The sequence below is a fragment of the Protopterus annectens genome, chromosome 5.part0, assembly GCF_019279795.1.
Source record: "Protopterus annectens isolate FY-2018-M chromosome 5.part0, PAN1.0, whole genome shotgun sequence".
Lineage (NCBI taxonomy): Eukaryota > Metazoa > Chordata > Ceratodontiformes > Protopteridae > Protopterus > Protopterus annectens.
Genome location: NC_056735.1, coordinates 1,763,040,444 through 1,763,062,622, shown reverse-complemented (window position 1 = coordinate 1,763,062,622; position 22,179 = coordinate 1,763,040,444). Strand labels below are relative to the sequence as shown.

The following is a 22,179-nucleotide window of genomic DNA, read 5'->3' as shown; positions in this document are numbered from 1 at the left end:
CCATACAGTTAGAAGAGAAACATAAATAAACCAGAAACGGATGACCAAGAAAAGTAGGAAGGGATGAGCTTCCCCACTTTCCACAACAGATGATCCTAAGTTTGTGAAAATATTACAGTTAAAGCAACAAAAGTGCACAAGCTACTGAAACAATGCCCTCCTGTTTGTTATATCTACAAATGACATATCGGTTGCCACAACAAATTGCAAAGGTGTTTCAACAAAGGTGCAACTAACACTGCATGCAGTAGCCATGACACCATGGCCATTGTCCCAAAAAAGGCAGAGATGGTGTTCAGGCCAACCAAGGAATGGCTAGTTTTTGCAGAGTCTGAAGCTAGACATTATGTCCTTAGCTTCAGTGAAACCAGTGCTGCTGAGTTCTACTGCATTTACCACACATAAAGACTCTAGAGCAGTGAACCACTTTGGGAAGCAGGTATACAACTCATCCACATTGTCACAACTAACATTATTAACTACAGATACTGTTTAACACAGATGTTATACGTCCTAAGAAATATGTCCGGCATACTGTACCACATGGTGGGTAAAATATTTTACAGCATCCTTAAAGATCAATATCCACTTCTACCATCATGTGCAACCAGATGGTCCACATAACATAGAGTGCTGCAGAACGGCCTGTGCTCACAGTAGGATCTGGCTTTACACTCTGTCAGCACTTTTTCTTGCATCTTACATTGCTCACTGAGTACAGCAAAACATCCATAATGGCTGCAAACTTTAAGTGATCTCTGGTGTTTGGCCCTGAAATTGATAAGCATGTGAAGAGGTTGCAAGAAAAATGATAGACCAGTACGGCTCCGGATGTTCACGTCACAGTGCTCCTTGTCTAGTATGTAGAGGAATCAGCATCTTTCATTATTTAGATGCAACTTTCAGTCACAGCAGCTAAAGGCAGCTGAAGGCTCAGATGGTCAGCAGCATTCTCAGGTTCGATCTTAATGCTTTTGCCGCCTCACCTGACTGTCCCTCTTCAAAGGCAGTCAGAGAGAAGAAATCCCTCCATGTGGTAGACTTTTGGTTCATCATTTAATGCAGAGGTCAGATTACATCATGCTGATTCTTTCCCACCCCATCCCTCATACGAAAGCTTCTGAAAAAGAGAGCCATCCAAGATTTCTCAGTTTGGCAGCAAGGACTCGGACATTATTCTGTATTCTTTATTGGTACCAAAGAAAACAAAGAGGTCCATTCTGCAACTCAGTAATCCAAACTGGGTACAGCCCTAAATTGTCCTTCAGTCATTTAGCTGTATTTGTGAGAGGTCCTCTCTGTCAGTGGTCTTTATTCATTTGGACTGATATGGTTTAAGTAAAACCCTCCTGCACATACCCACCTTTATTGCACCATAGGCTGTTATATTGTTGTAGAATGAGCCTTTCTTAACATATTTAAAAGTAAATGCTGCACTGTAGAAAAAATGGAACCACCTCACCCACCAACTCAGCACATAAATTGCTCATGTACACTCACAAACACACACACACACACACACACACACATATATATACACACACACACACAAATCTGTGCAGTAACATAAGAATATTTGACTTATTTTTCAGTTGATTTGCTTTCCAGTCAGATATACATAGTCAGTGACCATTATCATTCAACATTTAAGCTACTTCCAAAACAAAACATGCTTTCAGTAATCTCTTATTTGCAGTTTTATTTGATTACGAGACACACCAGTCAGTTTTGTAGAGTCTTGATGTAAAACTTGCATTCTGTTGACCTTATAACTGGATTAGAGAATCATTTACAAATTGTGTTTGGTTTTGGATATGTGTTTTTACATTATTTCTGGCTTTTTACTGATACTTTTCAACTGCTTAATACAGGCAGTGGGTTTTACGTGTTCTCACTGTGTAGGATATTTTTAATTGTTTTTGAGTCTGTATGACTGTGGAGATGGTAGGTTTAAGTTTAGAGATATGATAAGCTGGCATCCACCACTTGCAAAAACACTTTTTTGTCATTTGAATTTTTGTTTCATCATTTTATGGTTTGGTCAAATGAACATATATTTTTATTTTATTTTGGGCTTCTTTTTCAGTTTTTTTGCATTCAGTATTGTCAATTTTTGCAAACTTTTCAAGTACCACCATTTCCAGACTTGCCCGTACCTCCCCTGAAGCAGGTATGGGCATTCTTGGGAAGTCTGGCCTCACCATTTGAAAAAACTCTACCTCATTAAATTAAACTCTGTCACACTGCTACATAAATAAGTTAGACTACTGGGACCTTACTTTTGTAACCCTTTCACTTCTCATTTTCCAAAAGCCCTCAGTGTTGAACATAAATTCAGACTTGATTTACAGAATGTCTGTGAGTAGCTAGAATGTCTCATCTTTGAGCATTACAGTTTCATTCTTAATCATAATGGTAGTTCTGAATGCAGGTCCTTTATCAGCATCTATGTCTCCCTATTGTATCCTGCTCTTCAGTGGCACAGATGTACTTTAAAAATGTATCAGCATCCTCTCAGTCTTAAAGCTTATTCATGAGAATCAGTGAGTAACTTTAAATGGGATCAGTAGTTAAACTTCATGATCAAAAGCGGAATCAAGCACAGTCCCAACTATATTTTTGAAACCAGTACTACATGATGTCTCATAAAAATTTTCCCAAGCACTGACAGCCTTTTTTATGCAGCCCTTCATGTTGCATTGTTTCAGTCCAGTTTACCAAATCACTTAATTTCAGTACACCTCTATGTAGCTTTCTGCAGTTTCGACCCTGGAATTCTTCTTTTAGATTATTTTGGTATCACACATTGTTTTCCTTGTTTTTTTTTTTTGCAGTCACTTCTGGTTTCATCAGTGTTCCTTCTCATATTGTTCACCAGCTGTGAAAAAAAAAAAAAGAAATTGACCTCCTGATTAGTGTCTCAGGATTACCCATGCTTGTTGTTAATTTTATCATGTTTGACTCTCCATCGACATTCAGTGACTTAACATCTGCATCAAATTCCATCTTAGACGATCCATTTTTTCAGTTCCTCAAAAGGGGACATTATCTATTAAATCCTGAGTATTTTCTCTTCAGAGTTTTATAGAAAATTCCTCTTCCAGCAGCAAAATATGCAATGTTTTTGTCACTACCCTTCCGCCTAGTACCTACTTCAGCCACCTTCTCTGAGGTAGCCACAACCTGTTTGGTACCATGCACTCCACCATAGCCAGCTTTTCAGTAGTTCTACTGAGGCCTCTGAAGGAAAAACAAAGGATCTGTCTAGTGCCCTGGCCAAATTTTGTTTCATAAGTATGTACAGCAAATCATGTCTCCCCTGAAAAAGGGCTGTAATCTCAGTGGGATGTACTGATGCAGCAAACGTAAGTAGTTAAGCTTATGTCTTACACTGCAGAGGAATATATTGTGAGGTACTGTGGTGCAGCAGTTAGAATGGGTGCCTCACTACATTTTGTTTTCTGGTTTTATTATCACCTCGGCTGCCTTTTGTATGCCTGCACATCCTCCTTGTGTTGACATGTTTTCGCTGGTGCTCAGGTTTCCTCCCAAAGATGTGCCACAGGTGAATTGGTGAACATTTACATTATTAGTGTGTGCACATGCCATGTGAGTGCATGTGTGTTTCCATGTCTGTGCTCTGATGGGTTGGCATAAAGAGGGAGGAATAGTATTCCTACTGTTTACATTAGTGGTAGGTACAGTTGTACACATCTACATTTCAATAATGTCACTGCAGGCTGTGGGCGATACTGAGGAGGACTTTGAAGATTAATTTTTGGACAATCTTTGAGAAGTCATTGAAAGAGTAGAAAATGTATTTAATGGGGATGACAGAGCATGATATGCTTATTCACCACCTTAAAAAATAGAGACAAAATTCCAGAGGACTGCTTTCTATGCAGGTAAAGAGAAGAGAAATACACAAAACAGGACACAACAGTCAATCATATACATTAAGAAGAAGTACTAAAATTGTCTTAGAGACTGAGCATAGCTGTTCATTTCAGAAGTTCATTAAAACAATTTGTATTAATTTGTATTCTGATAAAATAAGAAGCCTGTAGATATTACTCTAGCATACTTAGTAACTAATAATGCTGTTCATTACAAAATCAACATTTTGTGAATAAGCAGATTAAAATTCTTTAGCAAATCAGGAACAGATGGGCTATGTCATTACAAGGATCTAAGGGGAAGGTAATGGAGAATTTATTCTACTGCCAACACATATATGAGGGACCACTTTGAGTGTGTCAAGAGGTAGTGGAGGTAATGGACACCTAAAACTATTCATAAATCTGTGACTTTGATAACAGGGAAATCATGAAGAAAAATACAAGCCTCACGTGAACCATGAATGCACTGTGATCATTTTCTACTTATATTACTGTAATCTTATTTGTTGTTTTCTGACATTGCCATATTACTGTAGAATGTATCCACCTTATCTGTAGCTATCTATATAACTATCAGTCTCTATCTATTACATATCTCCCCCTCCCTCCTTCTCTCTCTCTCTCTCTATATATATATATATATATATATATATATATTTAAAATATAGAAAATGGTATATAGATATATGGCTAGATTTAAACAGATATTGATGTGCACGTCTGTCTTTCTCTGTGTTTCCATGTGTGTTAATACATGCTGCATTTTTCATACACCTGTTATCTTCCATTTTTTTCTGACATCTGCTGTATTACTGCAGTATTTGTTGTTTAACAGGTGGCTTAGTGTTTTTCTATTGACAGAAGTGTAATGGGGTGACTTTTTAAGGCTGACGTGCACTATATGGCTTTTACATCATGTTCAGAAAATGTCAGCTGTTTTTTGTTTTTTATGTAAACGCCTATGGTTTCGGTGTTTTTTTTTTTTTTTTTTGCTGTCATTTATAGTGTCACTGTAATGCTGCCTGCAAAGTAGATGAATGCAGGTTATTTTCACTTACGTATACTGTGAATTGATGGCTTCCTGTGATCCTTTCACATTCCTCCATTAAGAGATACTGGACATCAAACTGTGATGTTATTATTAAGCACTTTTCAAGATCTCAGATAATCTAGTTCATTCTCTTCAACCTGTAGGATTTGTGTAAGTCAGTTCAGCACTGAAACATTTCCCAAGCTTTAGTTCTAACTCACCTCTTGTAATACACAGTAACTCCTTCCCTGACCTCTTGTAATACATAGTAACTCCTTCCCTCACCTCTTGTAATACACAGTAACTCCTTCCCTCACCTATTGTAATGCACAGTAACTCCTTCACTCACCTCTTGTAATACATAGTAACTCCTTCCCTCACCTCTTGTAATACACAGTAACTCCTTCCCTCACCTCTTGTAATATACAGTAACTCCTTCCCTCACCTCTTGTAATACACAGTAACTCCTTCCCTCACCTCTTGTAATACACAGTAACTCCTTCCCTCACTTCTTGTAATACACAGTAACTCCTTCCCTCACTTCTTGTAATACACAGTAACTCCTTCACTCACCCCTTGTAATACACAGTAACTCCTTCCCTCACCTCTTGTAATACACAGTAACTCCTTCCCTCACCTCTTGTAATACACAGTAAAGCCTTCTCTCACCTCTTGTAACACACAGTAACGCCTTCCCTCACCTCTTGTAATACACAGTAACTCCTTCCCTCACCTCTTGTAATACACAGTAAAGCCTTCCCTCACCTCTTGTAACACACAGTAATGCCTTCCCTCACCTCTTGTAATACACAGTAACTCCTTCCCTCACCTCTTGTAATACACAGTAACTCCTTCCCTCACCTCTTGTAATACACAGTAAAGCCTTCCCTCACCTATTGTAATACACAGTAGCTCCTTCACTCACCCCTTGTAATACACAGTAACTCCTTCCCTCACCTATTGTAATACACAGTAACTCCTTCCCTCACCTCTTGTAATACACAGTAAAGCCTTCCCTCACCTCTTGTAATACACAGTAATGCCTTCCCTCACCTCTTGTAATACACAGTAACTCCTTCACTCACCCCTTGTAATACACAGTAACTCCTTCCCTCACCTATTGTAATACACAGTAACTCCTCCCCTCACCTATTGTAATGCACAGTAACTCCTTCTCTTCTCTTTGTATTTTGTTTGTTCTTCATTAGCGTGAGGAGGAAAATGTCACCAGGCCCTATATTTTGCAAACATTATCCATTTTCATCCAAATTTCATTTGTCGTTTTTACTGAAGTCAACAAGTGCCTTCATCTTTGTGAGATATTCTCAATTTTTGTAAGTTCTTTTGATAAAAGCTTTGGTAAAAAGAAAAAAAAATAGGGCAGTTATGCTTTTCCCTCAAGGACCTCTTTGGTTCCACAACCTTTTTTTTCTTCCCTTTAGATCCTTGTACTTCTCACTGTTTTTTTTTTATATAAGTACAGTTTCCTAGATTGTTTGACAAAGATTTTCACTGGGGTTGCACTTTTTTTAGTGTTTCATTGTCTTTTGTTTCCATTGACAGTACAATTGTACAAAATACAGTCATGGTGTCTTTGTACGAATGCTCAGAATTTGGATTTTTTAGTTAAAATGTAGTATCATGTGAATAACTTTTTACCATTAAGACTCTGTCCATTATTGTGTCTTCAGAAAGTTGCATTATTTTCTGTGATTTAACAAGTTGTATAGCTAATATTGCTTTCTCTTGTGTCTTGCAGGACTTGGGTGCTACACGTTGTCAGTTTAGTTGCTGCAGTGAACTGCCAAAGTGTTTCAGTGAAGTAAATTATGGTTGTATTTTGGGACATGATATTGCTAAAGGTCACGTCATATTTTCAGAGTTGCATTTAAGAAACAGAAGAAAATATATCGTCAAGTTTTACCTAGTGATCCATTCATTTTTCCTTCAAGATTTCAAATTGATGGCGGCAGTATTTGCAGTATAATAAACATTTTTGTGTAACACCCATATCATACAAGCTTCCTGCCAGACGAGCAACATTTTTGTTTGCACTGTTTTATTGTTTCTTTTTTTTATTAATATTTTGGGGCAGCTGAGAAAATGAAGGGTTCAATGGCAGCAGCAGACATTACTGTTGTGGCACTTTATTTTGTGACTGTGATGGGCATTGGATTTTTTGCCATGTGGAGGTCCAACAGAAGCACTGTGAGTGGGTACTTTCTGGCTGGTCGGTCAATGACTTGGATTGCCATTGGGGCTTCTTTGTTTGTCAGCAACATTGGCAGTGAACACTTCATTGGGCTTGCTGGCTCAGGGGCTGCAAGTGGGCTTGCTGTAGCGGCATGGGAGTTGAATGCACTCTTGCTTCTGCAGCTGTTGGGATGGGTGTTTGTTCCAGTGTACATAAGATCACAAGCATACACAATGCCTGATTATCTGTCTAAACGTTATGGGAGCACGAGAATTAAAGTCTATTTTGCAGTGCTATCTTTGGTTTTGTATATTTTCACCAAAATTTCAGTGGATTTGTATGCTGGTGCCCTGTTCATCCAAGAATCTTTGGGCTGGAACCTTTATGCATCTGTAATCTTGCTGATTGGGATGACTGCTCTTCTGACCATAACAGGAGGACTTGTGGCTGTAATCTACACAGACACTGTTCAAGCACTACTTATGGTTGTTGGTGCTCTAACACTTATGACTGCAGGTTTATTGAAAGTTGGTGGATTTGAAGAACTTAAACGCAAGTACTTGCTAGCAACACCAAATGTTACAGAGATATTGATGTCAAACAACTTCACGCACACAAATTATTGTCGCATCTATCCAAAGCCTAACTCCTTGAAGATGTTACGTGACTTAAATGATGAGGACACTCCTTGGTTGGGATTCCTGTTGGGTCAGACACCTGCGTCTGTGTGGTACTGGTGTGCTGATCAGGTTATAGTTCAGAGGGTGCTGGCTGCTAAGAATATTGCTCATGCCAAAGGTGCTACCTTAATGGCGGGCTTCTTGAAAATATTGCCCATGTTCATTATCGTTGTTCCAGGAATGATTTCAAGAGTCCTTTTTCCAAATGAAGTTGTCTGCATAAACCCAGAGCACTGTATGGCAGTCTGTGGCAGCAGAGCAGGTTGCTCCAATATTGCATATCCTCATTTGGTCATGAACATTCTTCCAGTTGGACTTCGTGGGCTTATGATGTCTGTCATGATTGCAGCACTGATGAGTGACTTGGATTCCATATTTAACAGTGCCAGCACTATATTTACTCTTGATATATACAAATATTTAAGAAAAACTGCTTCATCTCGGGAACTTATGATTGTGGGAAGAGTATTTGTTGTTTTCATGGTAGGCATTAGCATTGCTTGGGTACCAATAGTTGTAGAAATGCAGGGTGGTGAAACTTACCTTTATATTCAGGAAGTGGCCGGTTACCTTACACCACCTGTGGCAGCACTTTTTCTTCTAGGGGTCTTCTGGAAACGTTGTAATGAGCATGGAGCCTTCTGTGGTGCCATGACTGGCTCAATATTAGGAGTTACCAGGATGATATTGGCATTTGTGTACAGGGAACCTGACTGTGACCAACCTGACAACAGACCATACTTTATTAAACATTTCCATTACATGTATTTTGCTGCCTGTTTATTTTGGATTACTGGACTAACTGCTGTGTTTGTTAGCCTTCTGACTGCTTCACCTAAAAAGGAACAAATTCAGACAACTACCATCTGGGCTTACTGGTGCAGAAAAGATACTTTATCAAAGAGTGAGTATAAAGTAAATGGCAAAAGTAAAATGAATTATGTGAACAACGACAACATTCCTAATGGAAAACATAATGGAAGTGCAGTATTTTCTTCGGCTGATGATAAGGTTAATATGAAGCTTTTAGCAGGCCTTGAGGATGGAGTTAAAGGTACAACATCTCCAAATAATTCTGAAGTAGGCACACCCCTGGAATATTCTTTAGATGGACATGCAACATTGGTGAGAGAGACACATAAGCAGGAAAGTCAGAAGAGATCTGCAGAATTGTGCTGGAAATGTATACATTGGTTTTGTGGCTACCAGAAGGAAAATGGGAAAGAAGATGCTGTTGTTGAAATGTTGGATGATGAAGTTTGTTTGCAAATGCTTGAAGAAACTCCAAAAATCCAGCTAATGCTAAACATCGGACTGCTTGTAATTTGTATTGTTGGCATATTCATGTTTACATACTTCTCTTTGTGACTCTGTTAAAAAAGGGTATTGAACACATTTAAACTTCCAAATAAATGTGGCTAGATTGAAAAAGTCTTGCCTTTGCAGCTTCAGTAAAGAAAATATTCATGCATGCCCATTATTGCATTACCTTTTTGTCACTTAGAGGTGACAAGTTATATTTTGATCAATTATTAGATTATTATCTGAACATTTTGAATCTCAATGAGATAAAGCATACATGAGGCAGAAGCTGCCTTTGTGGTATTTAAAATAGACATTACAGTAAGTGGTAGGACCTGTTGTGGTCTCGCATGGTCCAGAAAACTAGTCCTGCATTCTTATAGGGTCCAGCATCAACCAGAAAGCTGGCACATGTTCTATAAAGGTAGCACATGCTCTACAGCTGGAACTGCTGAGGCACCCCAGCTTAAGGGGGAAGCATCAGTGTTTTACACACTGATAACCATAAAGCAGTTTCATTTCATTACAGCATTTAATAGTTGGAAGGATTAACAGGGTTTATATTAACCAGAAAATAAATAGTATATTCTCATAAACCTTATAATATTTGTCAACAAACTACTGTAAGAGTCAGTATCATTTATAATAGAAGAATCTAGAGTATAACTCTCTGAATGTTGCAGCATTTTTCTTCAGCATTCTCTATCTGTAATGTGTATGAGTGTTTTCGCATAACCTGGTTCATGTTGGTAGAAACCCTAATGAATTATAAAGACTTAACAGTACATTTATGATTTTAACTTTTTCAACCCCTCTGTGGGTCTTCTTTCAAACAGATATGTTGTGTGTCTGTCATTTATAAATTAATTTGAAACCTAAGCTGTACATGTATTACCCATCTCAAATTAGATCCACCCTCGTTTAGGCATTGATATGAAAGTTAGAAAATGATCCTGCCACACATTGCTTTACTTTTATCAACTGTTAGTAGCCCGGGCCTGTAGCACTGCTTTGCAGGACTTTGACAATGCAGGTCAGATTGCTGTGGCTTGTACTGATAGATTTAGTAACTGTTGTGTTGCTGTTTTACTACAACAACAACAAAAAAACAGTTTATTTTGAGGAGTTTGTTATGAAACAGTTTGTATATTCTTGAGTGTGTGCATTCATGTTTGCATGTATACAGTACAACTCAGTGACACATAAAGCAATGAGGGTACATTTAATAAGCATACACAGGTTCAGTAAGAAAAGATTCTGTCACCTTTGTAAAATGATACTGAATTCATTCATACTAATTTAATGCAGAAGTGCAGACTTTGAAAGCAGATGAAAACCACTTGACCTAGACCTTAACTGCTTATTTCTCCAGTTGGATGTGTTTTTAATTATTACATTTCCTGTACTTTCACAACCCTTATCTCTCTCTCTCTCTCTCTCTCTCTCTCTCTCTCTCTCTCTGTAGCACTGAGCTTCTTAATGATTAACTGACAAGCTTGGTTCTGTTATACTGTAAGCTATGTCCATATTTTGTATCTATATAGCTTTGGTGTAAAACAAGACTGAATTTTATATTGCTGTGTATTGGCTGCACAGCTGTTTATTATCACTGAAATCGAGACTTTACAAACAAACGTAAAACAATATTATATAATGAGTACATGCTTTGATTAGTAAAAATGTTAGAAGCCTTGCAGTTTCCTAGTAAGAAAATATGGTAAGTAGCCAGCTGTTAAAGCATAATTACTAGTGTAAAGTTGAACAGAATTGGAAAAGTATAGGTGCTATACTTCTGAGGCAGAACATTACTTAAATATTTAAGCCACTTTTGAGTAACTTTATGCATATTACAAACCTCAGTCATACTAATGTTTATGTAGAGGATATTAACAGTGCAGTAAATAAAAGCTCATTGATTGGCATTTACCAACTTCTCACATTTAGTGCAGTAATAAAACTTATTTACTTTTTTTTTTTAAATCAGGCATTTCCATCTGCCCTTTTTTCCACTTAAGTGCCTCCTCTAGCCAAGGAAACTGAACCCTACCAAAGCAGGCGGCTGCCATAAGGCAGGAAACAACTTGTAAACAGATAGCCAGTCCATTGCTGGGCACATGCACATCTATGGGCAGTGTTTGAGTAGTATTAATTCACTTAACCACATGTCCTCGAGAAGTGAGAAGAAACCAAAGACCAAAGCGAAACTCCATGCAGGTACAGGGAGATCATTTTCCTGAATGTTTATCAGCATTCTTAAGTCTCCTATCAAATATTTTTAGGCTGCATTGTTAAAACTTTATTGATGTAATATTTATGTAAAGTCAAAGTATCCAGCTTTCTAGTGCTAACAAATTTGTTGGAAGATGGGTTGAATGAATTCTCTGTCTCTCTGTTTACCTTCCATTTTTGCCTTTCTAAAGTGATTATAAAAGTCTAAACTGTGCCTACATTTCCCAGCTAGTTAGGCAAAGTTTTGAAATAGCTGTCAGTGATTGAAAAAGAATTATTTGGCCGACATGGACTTGGTTTCGTAAAGCATGCTCACCAAATGGCAAGGGGGACGGGGGTGCCATTTATGAAGTCTATTATTTCAAAGAGTTTGCTGTGCAAAAATCCCACATACAATACACTATCTCGAATTTCATGTTCTCTGTTTGGTTTTGCCTCAGAGGTATCAGTATTGGAGGTGTGATATTTGTACAGGTACAAAAACCTGAAACCCATCCAGATAAATAAACTCAGCTACATGCCAAGTAGATACAACAGGAATGTGCTGCCAATTGCCGATATTTACTGACAAAAAAACACGTCACTGGCATATGCAGAGAATCCCTACATATGATACTGGGAGGGTTGCTTCTCACAGGCAACAAAAAAGAGAAGAGTGGAGTCAAGAGAGTATCGTTGTAGTATAGACTTTGGCAACATGTCCTCCCTGCCCTGAGTTTAGGGACGTTAGTGATATGTGTCAGGTTTTAGTAGGTATCAACATGAGCATGCTGTACTCCCCACCTCTTACCATCTTTTGTATGCAGTACCAGCTGTCCCACTTATCTACTCCTGTCCTGCAAGCAGACTCTCTCCTTGTACTTTACATATGTGCAGATGCACATAAACACATTTGACATATGTTGTACCTCTATTTGCATATGGTTTGCTAATCCGTATGTATGTATGTGTGTGTGTGTGTGTGTGTGTGTGTGTGTGTGTGTGTGTGTGTGTGTGTGTGTGTGTGTATATATATATATATATATATATATATATATATATATATATATGTGTGTGTGTGTGTGTGTAAAACCTTGTGACTTGTGACAACTCACAGCAGTTTGCTTTATGAACTTTTCTGTGTGTTATCACTTCAACTCACATGCAGCAGTGCTGGTATGGGATTTGTTTGAGCCAGTCAGACAGGTGATCTCATAACAGGATTCCATTTGTATTATATTTTAACTTTCAGGTATCGCAGACAGTGATAGTACCTTTATATCACATGGAACTCAATTTTAATTTATTTTCCATGAATACCTTTTACACATTTGAGGAGCCAATACATTCCTTATTAAATCTTTTTCTTGTTTAAAATGGAATAACCTTTTTACAAAAACATGGGACTTAACCTGCTGTTCTCCTTCATGAGAGATAAAGATTAACTTAGTGAAAAGGATTTGATGTTTGCTTGTTTGTTTTGTATTTTTAAAATTCTGTTTATCCTCTGAACAACGTCTACTGGGAATAATTGTGTATAGTTGAAATAAAGAACTGCAAAGATACTTGCCAATCAATAGGAGCACATAGCAAGCATATAGTAGACTTACATGCCAAAACAAGTTGTTTGTATATAAAAAAAAATTTATAACGTCAGGTTGATCAAAAGGACAGTAAAGAAATACAGAATACTGTTTATATACACTTTGTACATTAAGCATGTTTATCTGGTAATATCATTGGCTAAGATGCATAGCATATCCGGCTGCATAGTGTAAATTAACTGCACACAGTCAGATTAGGAGGTAAAATGGAGGTTCTTGGTGATTTATTCTTTGTTTTGTGTACTTTGCCTACCTCTGGAGTATGATCCTTACAGAGTTTCTGGATCAATAATGTATATGTTGAGTATAATTTAATGATGCGTGGTATATGGCAAAAACAAAGCTTTTCAAATATATCCGGATAGATGTTGTATAAATGATTGAATCCCATAGCCATGCATTACGTATACTGAAAATGAGCAGCTCAAATTCAATGAAAAGAAGAGAAACATACCCATACATACACACTCACACACACATACACAAGTTGTTTACTCCCACATTCTAAAGACCAGCAGTAGTTTTCTGTAGGTGTGAGTGTGCATGTGTTTAAGTATGCAAGAACAACCATGGTAGGACAAGCCACCCAACAATGTGAACAGGAGCTCTAGATGATTGTCACTGTTGAAGTGACACCCCAGGTCCACGTACAAAAATGGAAAAAGGGGTTGTGGAAAGATGGATGGATGTGTGTTTCCAAAATCTGTTATCACATTTCTCATCTCTGAGTTAGTGAGAAGTTTTGACCTTTGGGAAATAATATTGAATTGCCAACATGTGGGTGATACTGGCACATTACCTGGCAGAAGGAAAAGAAGGGGAGCAAACATTGTACTGTGGTTTGCTGGACACCATTTGTGAAGCAGGAAATTCAGAGAAAGAGGCAGCACAGCCTTAGTAAGGTCTTTGCATGTAATCTTAGATTTAATATTTAAATCAAGATGCTGCCACAGCCCTAATTCTAAACTTCTCCAGTTTATTTAGCAGTATGATATGGTACACTGTATCAAAGTTCTTCAGCAGAAAGGATCAGAACTTTCTTTTGAAATGCCATTATGTTTTTCAAAGCATCATAACTCAACTAGTCCTATTCACTCTCTGACTCCTTTCTGTATATGTGTTTAGAATCAGGCAAGATGTTGTACACCGTGTCAATACTAGCTGGCGTAATCTGTCTTCCTTTTTTGCTCCATTTGCATCTTCCATTTCCCAGTTAGGACCATGTTCACTGTGGTCCTAAGTAATCTTAATATATATATAGGTCAACTGTGTCAGCCAAAGCAAACTTCTTTTATTTTTTCGGAAGTCTGTCAGGTATAAAGTCCCCGTGTCCGTGGCTCAAGATACAGCAGATATTAAAGTAAAGATTTGTTGTGTCCTTAATCTAGTTGCCTTCAGGCAGACCACTTAGTTATCTTGTTCTGATGGCCATCAAACTGAACCTGTTGTTACCTTCTTTCCATTTGTGATGTCTGGGCACTTGTGGAACCATTCTGACTGAGGTTAGCTGTTTAATCATCTCATGAGACATTCTTTAAGCTTTTAACCAGTTTTAAAAGCATCTGTAATTGGGAAGCAGGACTGCAAACAGTTATAGACCTGTGAGTCTTGTTTATGACATTATATGCAATGTATCCAGTGGTCCTTCCCTCTCATATATTCAGAACATTCTGTGACTCTTCTTTTTCTTGTGACTGTAAAAGAATTTTTACTTTCAGGTTTCCAGCACAGCAGACCCCGTTGTCTTTATGAGTTATTTGTAAAGTACTTAATTCCATTGTGGTCTGGAAGGTACTTCTGTGTTGCTTCTTCCAGCATATTCTGTAGTGCATAGGATACAGTAGCAGTAATCCACAGAGGTAGCTGGTAGTGGGTTTGTTATGGTGCTTTGAACAAAATCAATACTTGTTTGCAAAAACTTGTACTAAAGGTAGCTACTCATTTAAGGGCGGGTGGGATGCTGCATAACAAGGCAATATCCTACCACTGTTGATATATAGTCTGCGTTTGTTACCTTATCCTGAATATGGAAAGATCTCTTCAAGTGTGTGATATAAAAAAAAAAACATGCTTGGTCAGGATTCATTTCATTTCATTGGGCATTGACCTTACTGTATATATTAGCTTGCTGTACAAAATACCTCAAACAAGTTAAATTAAGCCTGACATTACAAATTTGATGAGCCTTTAGTAACTTTGAGCCTGCTCTTTGTTTTCTCCTACATTAATCTAGGTGTGTAAGACAAAATTCCTCCACTCTGGACAGAGAGAATGCAAAGGCACACAAGTCAAATGCCACACTGAGATTTTTTTATTATATATTCTTATTTTTTTTTCTTTTTTAAGAATGCAACTTTGTGTAATACTGAATTTCAGTCAGCCTGGAAAGAATTTTGCCTTCTTTCAGTTAACAAGTACAGAGTGAGAGGCAGGTTAAAAATCCAGATATTGCCTGCTAGAAAAAATGCTCCATCCAATGTGTTAAGAATCACAGGAGTGTTTCTGGTCTGAGTAACACATTGTTAGTACCACATTTTCAATGCTTTGTCCACAACCTGCATTAAAGGTGTCCATCCTCATGATCCAGTCTTTCAACACTTTGAGTGTACAGATGAACGAGACATTTAGATATATTCAAATATTAGCAATCTGACTCTCATTTTCTTTTTCCTCCTCAGTCTCTCCATACTTTTACCTGATATTATTACTGTCCAGTACCCCAGCATCAGCTCTTTACTTATGCATTGATGGATGTCCATCTCAGTATCATGCAACTGAAAGAGAACTTTCCTTTGATTTTTTTGTAAACCTTGGGCCATGCATGGCTAGGCTTACAAAAGCTCTAGGGCCATTACCCTAGTAACCTCCTATGAACCTGAAAGAAAATTAAATGTTCTTTTCTTTGGGACCCCAGCCCCCATCGTCAAACCCTGTAACTGTGGTCCCATCACCATAACCTGCCCTTCAGTCTGTATTTACTGTTTGCATCAGAAGGAGCAGCTTTATTCCCTTTCTAGCACTGAAGCCATCATTCTTTGTTAACCACACAGGAACCAAAGTGATGTTATAGAGTACATGATGACTGCAAGTTCTGTTACTTCTATGGCATTTCATCTAGCAGCCTAATTGTTGCCTTTTGTTTGTCCCAGAATTTCAACATATCATCTCTGGCTTTGCACTGACCATGCTGTGGCAGTACCATTGTTTATTTTTTTCCATAATGTGATTTTTTTTTTGCACAGTGACTAAGAAATTAACATTAGCCACATACCTGCAGTTGACTATGCTGAAACTTTGTACCAAAAGAGAAAATGTTTAAGCAAAGAGCCTGCATAGCATTTAGCAAACATTCCCCCCTGAGTGTGGCAGTTTCATGTAACCTAAACTCTAACGTAGTCCCTGTACCGCCACATGAATGCAGCATCAGTTGCTTTTCATATGCAAAAAAGTACTTCTTTACATTCCCAGGCGAGTAAATGCATATTCATTGCATCATCTCGATTTGGGCTACTCTTATACAAAGGTACTGTACATTTCATAATGTGGGGCCTTAAAATGAGTACACTTTAGATATGGACCAGATGTCAAGTCATTTACCAATGCTAGATACTGATGTTCATTTCAACCAGCTTACCTTAGTTTCTTTGGAAACTGTCAATATTATGTGTTGAGTGTTTGTCAACATGTAGTATGACAAGCAGAAGAGCTGTCACATTTAAGATGTATGTAGAAATCATTTTAGAATTTCCAAAGGAACAGAATGACTAGAATTCATTTTTTATTTTTCATAATGATACTGTATAATGGTGGTACATAGTCATACCTCTCAACTCGACAGATTTTTGTGTCTATATCATAAGAAGAATGCTTAAAATGTCGAACACATCTTTGTCGACACATTTTAAGCGATCGCTCTTATAAGCGAAAGCTGACAAAGTTGAAACCGACATACTTGAAATATTTTAGTTGTCCAACACCAATCCCCGCTGCCGCATTGAACATGAACTGCAAACACAGTAAATTTCACTTGTAACGAACACCCTAAATGTACGCTACAATCCTTCCTGTTTGTAAAGTAAACGAAGTAACCATACCAGTTGCCAACAGTAAATCTCCAAAATCACACTTAACCAAAACGGCACTTTCCCGAAACACAAACCAGTTAACACACATACACCAGTTTTTCTCTAATTTTTGCAAGGGACTGTGCCCCCTGCATCCCTGATGTGGGGGGCTGGGCCCCACACACCTCCTGCTAATTATATATACCAACTCTGAGAGTGCACTAAAATTAAAGTAAACATGCATAATTTATAATGTACACATCTTTACGTCACTGCTACATGCATGTGCGTGTTGGCCAACTATGATATTTCAAACTTAACGTTTTAGATCTTTAGAGCTTTTGCTTATAAGAGCGTTTGCTTAAAATGTATCGACAAACTGGTGCTCAACATTTTAAAAGTTCGTTCTTATTGTATAGACCACAGATTTTCGCAGAATGTCCAGATTTTTGCCTCATATTTTTGGTGTGTTCCTCCTAACATCTGTACTTTTCTGGCAAATAGCTGAGGATTGACGTCATTAAACAATGACAAACATTTGCGTTTAAGACTCCACATCCTTCAGAAAATTCATGCTAATGCAAAACCTATTATTCTGTCAACTTGTTTGTAAGAGCAATATGTAAAATCTGTCTCTATTTGTCCCCCCATCATTTTAGGCTTTGTCCAGATTTTTTGCTCTGAAAGGTTGAGAGGTATGTACATAGTTCATAAATTCAAAGTTTAACATGTGTAACGGTTGAATATGGCTGAGTTTTAACATATTTTCTAAAGTTATTACTTTGCATTTCTTTTGGTATATGTATTGTCATAGGCTTGGTTGTTGTTCTTCTTTTGGCTTTTCCTGGTTAGGGGTCGCCACAGCGGAACTCCAGTCCGCTAATGATTGGCAGTAGATTTTTTTTTACGGGTGCCAAGGTGCCAGCTAGACACCCACCCTTCAACAAAGGCGCACCCATTCTACGCATGTCTTTCGAACGCCACTCGACCGCGGGGAGGACATGCAGACTTCACACAGAAGGTGCTCCAGCTGAGAATCGAACGAGAGAACCTCTTGCTGTGAGGCAACAATGCTACCTCTGCACCACCGCGGCTTGGTAATTTCAAATATTATGTATTTTCAAGCAACCTACATGTAGGTTAAAACAATTTCCAAAATACCAATCACACTACCTTTAGCTTCCTCATATACCTTTTCAGAGCATTTGCTCATGATTTTGGAAAACGTTTTTCTTACCTATTTATACAAATAATATTGAAAACTGACAAAATCTTGAAATTAGATTTTACTTCCCAGACATAGTGTGCAACCATCAGTAGCTCTTTCAACACCAGCAGTCCTATCATCATGCAAAACAATCATGCAGCATATCCATATGGTATTTTTTTCTATTGGGAAAAGAAGAAGGAAAAAAAGAACGGCTAACAAGTATGATACAAGTGACAGTAATCCCAGATTCCATAATTCCAGTTTCACATGGTATTTTCTTTCAGGAGAAAAATGAGTATTACATAAGTGTCAGTAATCTTGAGTTCCTGCAAAAGCCCTTCTCTCATGTAGCAGGCAGGATGTTTTGTGGCATTAAGTCATAGTGTTACAGCATGCTTTCATTGTTATGTAAGGAGCAGGAGTAGAGGGAATGTCAGGAAACGTCCATGAACGTTTAAAAAAGAGCAGTAGTAATGGAGTTAGCAAACGTTTTCACAGAAGTACAAATATTTGTGAAAAACTCAGAAAAATTGAAATGCTGTAAAGAAAATGTAATACAAATGACTGAAATCATTAGTTTAATCGTTGGCTGGTTTGTAAGAGTGAAATTAATCAACTTAAATAAAGTAGTAGTATTAATATATTAAACTAGGAATTTACTGGTGCTTGGAGAAAAGGGGCATTTCCCCCACTGCAGTAGTCTGAATAAGGAGATGGATTCTGTCTCTTTCACACACAGACAGCAAAACTGTCTACCATCAGTTTTTAAAGTAATCAAGAGTCAAAGGACCACTTTTGCAAAGTCGAGTTTTGATAATAAAAATGATTTGCCATTTCACTGTGACAAACCAGCTAACTCTTCCTTCTTTTAAGGTACATCCTGCTTTAATGATTTTTTGTAGTCTGATAGCGTGACAGCCTACAGTATATTTTAACTTGAAAACAGAGGGTTTAAAATATATAGCTACAAGTATGTTGGTAGAAGTAACACTTCTATTTGTCATTTTTATTAATACTGAATTTATTATACTGAATATTTATGTACTGTCTTCTATTTTATTGGAATCTGTGCTGGCTTTATTACATTTAGTAAAAGTAATATTGCCACCCCAGAACTAGACAGTTATCAGTCATATTGTCTCGTTTTCAACTGTGAATAAATTGTATTATTTTAATGTAGGGGAACATCAGCTTTTTTTAATTTAAGGGAAATTGTCTATCATTAGAAAGCTTCATCTACAACTGTTATTGTGTGAATTGACTTTGAACACTTGTGCTCCTCGTGTAAATGACTTGCTTAAAATGTGTTAATGATTTGAAGAGTTGAAAAAATGTCAGTATTGAACAGAAATACTGATGCATATAGAGCAGTTATATTTCTTGTATTGTCTTCTATGTTTACGTGAAAAACTATTGCTGTGCAAAGCATCATTTTGATCTTCTTAAAGAAGAACACACCTGTATAACTTAACACTGTGGTTAGAGGCCTAATCTAGTTTCCCCAGCAAGTGCAGAGTTTATAAAGTGTCAGTGCAGTTGATGGATACCTTATGTTCCATTTGGAAGTGTGACTGTGTATTTCAGAGTACTCCATTGTTTTTTTCCCACCCTTCACCAAAACTTGTAAATTGATGTGTACTGCACTGACCTCAAATTTTTGTGAACTGTATTTTTTTTTTTATTTTGAATTGCACTAATAAAACAGCTTTGATACAGTTCTTGCTTATTGAGTTGTGTGATGAATGAAACTGAGTTGGTCATGCTTAACTATTCATTATTTATTACGTTTTTGAAATAAAGGTTTTTCGTTTGCTTTTTGTATTCACTAAACAGTGTTAATAAAACATTAACAGTTTCTTATTGAATATGAGTGTAATACTAACTGTCATTATATCTGCATTGTGTGAAATGCGTTTTTGAATAACAAATAAATGTTCTATGTCATATTGCTGTGCCATGGCAGTCCTTTGTGGTATATGAATATTTTTCCTACAACTAATTTCTAAAAGAAATCTTGAAAAACAAAACGACATTTCTTCTAAGTGCAAAAATGTAAAACCATTTTTTTAAGTGGTGGAATGCAGATTTTTTTTTATACATCGGATGCATAAATATCCTCCACTGTCTATTAATTGAAAACTGTTTCTTTATGTTTTGTGTCATTTATTATTTTCTCCACTACCTTTTTACTACCACATATCTGTGCCAAATCCATGCAGTAGGAATCAATATGTATACAGATGAATTGAATCCTCAAAAGATTTTTTAATCTGGTCTGGCAGTCAGTCTTACATGCTAGTGCAGAGTTGTGCTGGCTACATTTGAGTAATACAACAGAAAAATATAATAGTTTAAACACGTCTCAGATTATTGTAAAAAAAAAAAGTACAGAACTATCTGTCTTAGTACATTGCAGAGATATAGGATATGCCAATAACTGAAAAAACATTTGCCTAAATAGTTGGGAATTAATGTATTGAGAAAAGGGCATTGCAGTACATACTGAACTTAACAAGTTATGTTATGTTTTGGTGTTTGTCTCCTAAACCAATAGAAAGCTAATGCTCCCAGCAGTGAAGTTAAGAGTGGGACAATGAATATCAGAAATAGTAAACTTATGAATGATGCTGATTCCATACTTGGTGAGGTTAAGCAGTAAGGTTCTTCGTTATTTAGGCTGCCCCTAGGAGATGGGCAGAGCTAACTTTGCAGGTTTCTTGGAGTGGATAACTTTTGGGATTTCCACTTCTGTGATCTACTGCTTATTACATCGCTGCATTTTCTGTCATTCTCATGTTCAGGAGTACATGTGCCTTTGGTTGTACATTCTGCAACATTCAATGCCAGGCTTGGAGGACACACACAGCTCCTACAGCTATTCATTTGTGTTTTACTGCTTACACAGTTTGTATCTTAGTTATATGTTCACTGCAGGAAAGTTCAATGCCTAAACTGACAACATATTTCAAGCATTCATGCTTTCATCAGATCACTGACCAGGGTGCATGCCAGCATTGCCTTTTTTAGCTGGGAAAGACCACAGTGTAAAGCATTGCAGAAATTCCATCTCTTCAACTTGGACATCCAGAGGAGGTATGGAGAAAAGCTTAAGGCTTACAACTAACTGATGGCTTTGGAAAATGTCCAGTATAAGGACTGGCAGAAGTGGCCACAGCAGTCTTGAGTAAATGTTAAATATGCCATATGTTAAAATCATCACTTGCTAGGTACACCCATAGTGTGGTTCCTGATTTGGTATTGTATAGATCCTTCATCAGCCATTAGAACTTACATCATATGCATTAGGACAACTTAGCTCATAAATATTTCCAGGCTGCTTGCATCTTTCCTGACCCTTGCTTGCATTTGTTTCTGCAGTTCTTTCCTATTACAGAAGGTGTCTGACACACATGAGCTGTAGGCTGCTTTGGCTGTTTTTTTTGTTGTTGTTGTTGTTTTGTTTTGTTTTGCTTTTTAGGAAAATTCTTCAAAATGTGGGGATGAAATCATTCAGTTTCTTCTTTACAGATTCCAATATTTCTTCTTCAGCTAAAAATGTCTGCAGTTTCTCTTTTCTTTATTTTGATTGACATGTTTGTGTGGGCTTGGGGACTTCACTGCACTGGCTTTAATCCATAAATGCCACTGTAGTGAATGCTTTATTTGTTGCCTGTTATTTACAACACTTGGAAATTACCTGTTTGTTTAAAATTCAGTTTCACTACCAAATGACATAGAATAAAAGCCCTACAATACTTTATGTCTCAAACATTCCTGAAGTTTGTGAAGTCCTCTATTCCTAAGCTGCCAGTTTTTGTCTAAGTCCATAACCTAGCCAGATTATGGGTCAGGGTGAGAAGTTCTTGAAACATTCACATTCCTTGACTGTCAAGTCTCAGTGATGGCATTCCTCTACCAGGTAGATGCCTGTACCTTCAGATTAGTCTTTTGGATTCTTTCATTTAGAGGCAAAATCTTTAAGTATGGT

The 22,179-nt window shown here is 37.4% G+C and overlaps 1 protein-coding gene across 5 annotated transcripts in view; it reads left to right on the top strand.

Annotated features, from left to right (window-relative positions):
- Positions 1-12,322, top strand: part of LOC122801886 (sodium/myo-inositol cotransporter-like) — a 125,891-nt gene extending 113,569 nt beyond the window's left edge. For 3 of the 5 annotated variants that reach the window (XM_044071563.1, XM_044071562.1, XM_044071564.1), the window contains one exon: positions 6,689-9,234. In XM_044071563.1, coding sequence (XP_043927498.1) covers positions 7,033-9,171 — 2,139 coding nt within the window. In that variant the 5' untranslated portion in view covers positions 6,689-7,032 and the 3' untranslated portion in view covers positions 9,172-9,234. Of the gene's footprint in view, positions 1-6,688; positions 9,235-11,089 lie in introns of those variants that run through there. The other 2 variants (XR_006364816.1, XR_006364815.1) reach the window with 1 other exon arrangement.
- Positions 12,323-22,179: the final 9,857 nt, after the last annotated feature.